Raw genomic sequence first — 7,500 nt, 5'->3', positions numbered from 1 at the left:
GTACGCAAGGCCCGAGTAGCATCCACTGCTACGACAGCACTTGTCTCCCACATATGGGCGAGCCTTCAGGGCCCGGACTGGCCTCATCAGTCACCTCCGGACCCACAGCCACCGATCTTCTGTCTGATCTTTAGAAGCCATGGTCATCTTGGAATCCGCAGGACGAGCACCACTAACATCACTATTTGCTGTATGTCCCAGCTGGCCACAGCCTTCATGTTGGCCCATCCGTACGGCTTCCCCCGCATCATGAGCAGCTACCGCTTCAACACCAGTGACCAGGGACCCCCCACACAGCACGGCAACGACGACATCGCCCACGTCGCCGTCAACCATGACCTCAGCTGCTCCGGCCGCTGGGTGTGTGAGCACCGCTGGAGACAGATCTACAACATGGTGGCCTTCAGGTCAGTACTTCTGCTGGTGGTGTTGCTGGTTAAAAACTATTCTGCTTATGCCATTTTATTTGGGATTTGTTTCTGATACATTGTTGATCTGAAACAGTGTACAACTCAATCATTCGTATCCACGTACTCTCCAAATTCCCTTTCAGGACAAAGTCCTTCGGTTAAAGTTCCTTCTGATTCACTGCCCCCACCCAGTGGAACTCTTTACCGTATTGATTGAATAATGATAAATGATATGGATACTTAAAAATCGCCTATCCTCGGTCGGAGGCTAAGCTCAAAGGGCTTTACAAAACAGAGTAATTTGCACAACAGACTGCCTACCCGGGTAGAGCCGACTGACGGCTGCCATTGGGCACCCATCATTCGTTTCCTGCGACATTCAATCAAGTTTCAATCACGCACACATACACACTCTGATAGACATGTAACATTTTACGTGTATAACCGTTTTGTTCATTTACCCCGCCATGTACGCAGCCATACAACGTTTTCGGGGGTGTGCATGCTGGGTATGGTTTTTTTTCCCCATAACCCACCTAACGCTTACATGGATTGCAGGATTTTTAACGTGCGCATTTGATTTGTTTCTGATACACTATTTAGCTGAAACAGTATACTACTCCACAATTCGTATCCTCGTACTCTCCCAAATTAATCCTCTGTCAGGACAAAGTCCTTTGGTCAAAGTTCCTACTTATTCACCGCCCCCTCCCATTGGAACTCTTTGCCATATCGATTAAGACACATCCTGTCCATTTCCAATCTCAAGACCAACCTCAAGATTCATCTGTTCAAAACTACCCTTGACGTACATGTGTGTGCATGCATGTACGTTTGTAGGCATATATGTATATATAGCCTATTTTGCTGAGTATACTGCACTTAGTAAAAACTTATGATGCGTTGTTTTGTCATAGTTTGTAATGTTTTCTCACTTGTTTGGACAAACTTGCATGTTTCGATGGATGGTGTAACATAGTGTTATGTTGTCTCACTGAACTTTTGTATTGTATAACAGAAAAAAAAAGATTAGGCACTAAATCAATAAGCCTGTTACCGTCATTATTATTATCATTATTGTTATTATTATCACAGGAACATGGCTATGATGTCCCCGTTGACTAACTGGTGGTCAGGGGCAGACTATCAGATCGCTTTCGGACGAGGGGACAAAGCATTTATCGCCTTTAACCTGGAACACAATCGTCTGCGCTCCGTCTTGCAGACGGGGCTACCAGCAGGCACCTACTGTGACGTCATATCCGGCAACATGGAGGGCGACGAGTGCACAGGGTGGAGAGTGGAGGTGGGAGAGGACGGGAAAGCGTGGTTTGACGTGTGTGCCCAGTGCGATGATCCTATGGTGGCCATTCACGTGGGTCAGTATGGTGTGTGTGTGTGTGTGTGTGTGTGTGTGTGTGTGACTCGACTCGACTCGACTCGACTTCATTTATTGTCATAGAATCCCTATGGATTGATAATTTGATAGACACACCAAAGAACAAAACCAACAAAGAAAGAAACGATCATCTTAATACGCATTCAATGAAATGCATATTAACTGGGGAATGTTTTTTGAGTCATCGCAGTTGAATAAATCACTTGGTTTGTGTGTGTGTGTGTGTGTGTGTGTGTTGTTATCGTTTTGTGGGTGTGCTGTGGAGTGTGGTGTGGTGATGGTGGTGGTAGTGTGTATTTGTGTTTTAGTATCAGTGTGTGTGCTTTGGTAAGAGTTTGTGTGGAGTGTGCTTTGGCGATGGCATGTGAGTTATATATATGTATGCATGCACACACACACACACACACACACACACATATATATATATATATATATATGTGTGTGTGTGTGTGTGTGTGTGTTGTGTTGTGTGGGTGTGTGCGTGCGTTTCACGTCTTGATAAGGTGGACCTTTTGCTCAGGCTTATTGTATTGACATCTTTGCAAATATTGGTGATTTTTACAATTTATATAACTATAAACTTAAATTTGGTATTACGATCATCAAACTTTTCTTTGTAAAAGGAAAAAAACCCAAGAAAACCGAATGATTATTAAAAAGCAGATAAAACACCAACCAATAAGATAGAAAGATGTCGCAGTTGATAGTTCATTTCACTATTTATTCACCACTGATGTGTATTTTACACGAGCATTTGGTGTGTGTGTGTGTGTGTGTGTGTGTGTGTGTGTGCGTGTGTGTGTTGCAGGTGCAAAGCTTGGATCTACCCCAACAAGAACCGGATAAAATCTTTTTATGACAAAGAATGGAGGGATGCGCGGGAGTCATTCGAATAAAATGAAAGAATAGATTTTATTTATATTGTGCTTTTCCCTAACAACCAGAAGGCTCGAAGCACATTACAGGAAGACCATATAAATATGAATATAAATAATAGTACAGCAAAACGTGATTAAATAATGTAAGCTATAGATATATAAAAGCAAGAAGGTCGTACAAAAGAATCACAGGTCTACACGAAATTGTACACATAACAGCGCAAACTAGATGAAAAGTATACAACTACTAAACAGAACAACTAGTAAAAATGTATAGCACAGAACCCAGGGTTCACCACTTAAGGACCTCTTGGGGACTTCAGTTTTCTTCTTTAAATCCCAGTATGATACAATGTGCAACTGCTTCAGGTGCTCTGCTGGGGAGATATTGTATAGTGAGGATGATCATGATTACACAGCTCGATCCTGATTTCCTAGACATTTGTAGCTAGTGAAAGTTGTCGGAGACATTGTCAAATATTGGACGCGCGCGCGCGCACACACACACACACACTGCATGCATCCAGTTTGTTCAGGTACCAATTTTCACGAAAACAACATTCGTAATTTACATCTTGCATATTATCATAATCGTTATCAAGACAATCATTTTATTCCCGTATTATATGTTATCCAGATTTTGTTGTTGATATTCAAAAGCTAATATTGTGTGTAGCCGCTTGCCTTTTAACTGTTATGATACTTATCCCGATTCATTTTATTTCTGTATTTAATGTAATTAGATATAAATGTTTTGTCTCAGTTGTTATTCATTAGCTTATCGTTTATTGTGTAGCGGTTTGAGTTTTGATTTGACGACTATTGAAATGCTATCAAATGTCCACGCCCCTTTGTTTATGGAGCGAACAACCTTCACTTCATTCGTATCATCTGTTGGAATGTCACTTGATTCGTATCATCTGTTGGAATGTTGCTTTTTCATGATGGGCATCAGAGGGAGACTGCTGCCAGAGCCTTGCTGCTGCTCGAGAACGGAGACACACAGCTGAGTCTGGCCCCGACTGCTGGCCTTCCTTCACCCACCCCCACCGTTCCCGTCCGGCCTGCTAGTGTTTCTTGATGATGTCCTGTCATGATGTTCTGATGATGTCCTGTCATGATGTCCCCTGATGATGTCCTGTCATGATGTTCTGATTATGTGTCCTAATGATGTCATGTCACGATATCCTCGGATGATGTCCTGATGATGTCATTGGATGATGTCCTCATGTTCCCTGATGATGTCCTGTCATGATGTCCCCTGATGATGTCCTGTCATGTCCCCCTGATAATGTCCTGTCATGATGTCCCCTGATGATGTGCTGTCATGATGTATCATGATGATATGCTGTCATGATGTCCTCTGATGATGCCCTGTCATGATGTCCCCTGATGATGTCCCCTGATGATGCCCTGTCATGATGTCCTCTGATGATGCCCTGTCATGATGTCCTCTGATGATGCCCTGTCATGATGTCCCCTGATGATGTGCTGTCATGTCCTCTGATAATGCCCTGTCATGTCCCCTGATGATGCCCTGTCATGATGTCCTCTGATGATGCCCTGTCATGATGTCCCCTGATGATGCCCTGTCATAATGTCCCCTGATGATGTCCTCTGATGATGCCCCGTCATGATGTCCCCTGATGATGCCCTGTCATGACGTCCCCTGATGAAATCCTGTCATGTCCTCTGATGATGCCCTGTCATGATGTCCCCTGATGATGCCCTGTCATGATGTCCCCTGATGATATCCTCTGATGATGCCCTGTCATGATGTCCCCTGATGATGTCCTGTCATGATGTCTCTGATGATGCCCTGTCATGATGTCCCCTGATGATGTCCTCTGATGATGTCCTGTCATGATGTCCTCTGATGATGCCCTGTCATGATGTCTCCTGATGATGTCCCCTGATGATGTCCTCTGATGATGCCCTATCATGATGTCCCCTGATGATGTCTTCTGATGATGCCCTGTCATGATGTCCTCTGATGATGCCCTGTCATGATGTCCCCTGATGATGCCCTGTCATGATGTCCTCTGATGATGCCCTGTCATGATGTCCTCTGATAATGCCCCGTCATGATGTCCTCTGATGATGTCCTGTCATGATGTCCTCTGATAATGCCCTGTCATGATGTCCTCTGATGATGCCCTGTCATGATGTCCCCTGATGATGTCCTCTGATGATGTCCTCTGATGATGCCCTGTCATGATGTCCCCTGGTGATGCCTGTCATGATGTCCCCTGATGATGTCCTCTGATGATGTCCTGTCATGATGTCCTCTGATAATGCCCTGTCATGATGTCCCCTGATGATGCCCTGTCATGATGTCCCCTGATGTCTTCTGATGATGCCCTGTCATGATGTCCCCTGATGATGCCCTGTCATGATGTCCCCTGATGATGCCCTGTCATGATGTCCCCTGATGTCTTCTGATAATGCCCTGTCATGATGTCCCCTGATGTCTTCTGATGATGCCCTGTCATGATGTCCTCTGATGATGTCCTGTCATGATGTCCCCTGATGATGCCCTGTCATGATGTCCTCTGATGATGCCCTGTCATGATGTCCTCTGATGATGTCCTCTGATGATGTCCTGTCATGATGTCCTCTGATGATGCCCTGTCATGATGTCCCCTGATGATGCCCTGTCATGATGTCCTGATGATGTCCCCTGATGATGTCCACATTATCATACTTGGTTCCCGAGAGACGATGACGAATGATTGAAAACCCTGTTTAACGTGCCAGAATGTTACATGTAGGTTGTTTTATTGATTGATGATCCTCTTTTACGCATCAAGATCTTACACGTTGGAATGCTGTAACTGACTAATCATCATTCTACGCAGTAGAATTAGAATATTGTTTATCAAATGGAGGATCACGATTGATTGTTAATTTTGTTGTATGTATAAGCAGACTTGCAGTGGCATAATCGAATGGGATATTGGACTTCTGTTCAGTGTTCACCAGAGATCAGGGTTCAAGGCCCTGTTGTGTCCTTGGGAAAAGCACTTTTCTCTCATGTTCCTCACTTCACCCAGGTGTCAATGGTTTCCTCATTTCGGTTGGGGAAGGTTGAAAGGGCGGAAGGAGAGGACTGGGTCCCGCCTTCCTGTGCCGAGCCCTGGACACAGTGGATGTGAAATCACTACCTTCCTGTGCCGAGCCCTGGACACAGTGGATGTGAAATCACTACCTTCTTGTGCCGAGCCCTGGACACAGTGGATATGAAATCACTACCTTCCTGTGCCGAGCCCTGGACACAGTGGATGTGAAATCACTACTTCCTGTGCCGAGCCCTGGACACAGTGGATGTGAAATCACTACTTCCTGTGCCGAGCCCTGGACACAGTGGATGTGAAATCACTACCTTCCTGTGCCGAGCCCTGGACACAGTGGACGTGAATTCACTGCCTTCCTGTGCCGACCCCTGGACACAGTGGACATGAATTCACTGCCTTCCTGTACCAAGCCCTAGACACAGTGGATGTGAAATCACTGTCCCGATGGTCGCAAAAAGACTGAAAGACCTTATTTCGATTTTTGTTCAACATTCAGAATGCTTTGGTAACTGGCTGCGTACGCTTACGTGTCTATACCTTTGCGTACATACAAAGCTTTTTGTGCAAAGCTATGAATGACTGCGTAATACAGGCCTATTACTTTTTTTTTTAATGTGCTTTTTTTTCTTCTTTTTTTAATTTTATAATTATGTTATAGATTACTGTATAGTGTATAACGTTTTAATGCGCTTGATCATTGCAAATGCAATAAATCAAAGCTTGAAAGATTACTTTTAAATGTGCATGCCTTTTATGAATGATATATATTATAAATTACTGTTTGGTATATTTTTTAATGCACTTGTTACTGTCAGAAACTGCTGTATAATGTGTTACCCTTTATTTCGTTTCTTTCAAAACGATTGTTGTAAATCAAAGTTTAAGATCACTCCTCTTCATAAATGGTAAGATACAAATTGCTGTACATTACCGTTCAATGCGCTTGTTCAATGTAAATGGTTAATGTTATTCATTGCTGTGTGGTATATTACTTTTAACTTCGCTTGCTCATTATAAACGGACAATGTTATGAATTACTCTGCCGCAACTTTTTGAATCGTTTACTTTGTATAAATGGTTAATATTATAAATTAATGTTCAGTGCATTATATATAAATTACTGTTTAGTGCATTACTTTTTAATGTGCCTGCTCTTTATAAATGGTTAATGTTAGAAATTGCTGTTTGGTATATTATTTTAGTGCGTGTGTTCTTTATAAATTGCATGTTATAAATCAAAGTTTAAAAGATTACTTTTTTATGCGTTTGCCTTATATAACTGATTAGTGTTATAAATAATTACTGCGTAGAACGCCACCTTTTAATGCACTTCCACTTTATAAACGGATGATGTTTTAGATTAATGTGCATTATATTACTTTTTGATTCTTGTTCTTAATACACGATTACTGCAATAAAGTATGTTCTGTGCAGCGCGCCACTTTTTAAAGCACTTACTCTCTACACAGTGGCTATTGTAATAACAAAAATGATCGACATACTGATTTTTTATGTGGTTTTTGTCCATGATAAGTGATAAGTGTTTGCCTGAGTGAAGGCGACAGTGAGTTTTCTTTTTTCTACCTCTATCAACTTTGCTTCATGATCAAGGCAAATAAAGGTGAACAAACTTTATAAAAGGCAAACAAAACTTCATCGTCTTGGTGTGATGGTTTGAAGTAGCAACTGTAGCTTCCTATCCCTCAGAAAATTCATAACAGAATTTCTGGCATGTTTCA

At 42.7% G+C, this 7,500-nt stretch overlaps 1 protein-coding gene across 1 annotated transcript in view; it reads left to right on the top strand.

The window, feature by feature from the left end:
- LOC143275385 (alpha-amylase-like) overlaps positions 1–4,671 on the top strand; it is a 17,961-nt gene extending 13,290 nt beyond the window's left edge. The window contains exons 8-10 of the mRNA XM_076579454.1: positions 202–407; positions 1,506–1,789; positions 2,618–4,671. Of these exons, the coding sequence (XP_076435569.1) occupies positions 202–407; positions 1,506–1,789; positions 2,618–2,655 (528 nt within the window). The 3' untranslated portion in view covers positions 2,656–4,671. The remainder of the gene's footprint in view (positions 1–201; positions 408–1,505; positions 1,790–2,617) is intronic.
- The last annotated feature ends 2,829 nt before the right edge of the window (positions 4,672–7,500 follow it).

The sequence above is a fragment of the Babylonia areolata genome, chromosome 30, assembly GCF_041734735.1.
Source record: "Babylonia areolata isolate BAREFJ2019XMU chromosome 30, ASM4173473v1, whole genome shotgun sequence".
Classification (NCBI taxonomy): Eukaryota; Metazoa; Mollusca; class Gastropoda; order Neogastropoda; family Buccinidae; genus Babylonia; species Babylonia areolata.
This window is presented reverse-complemented; position numbering and strand designations above follow the sequence as displayed.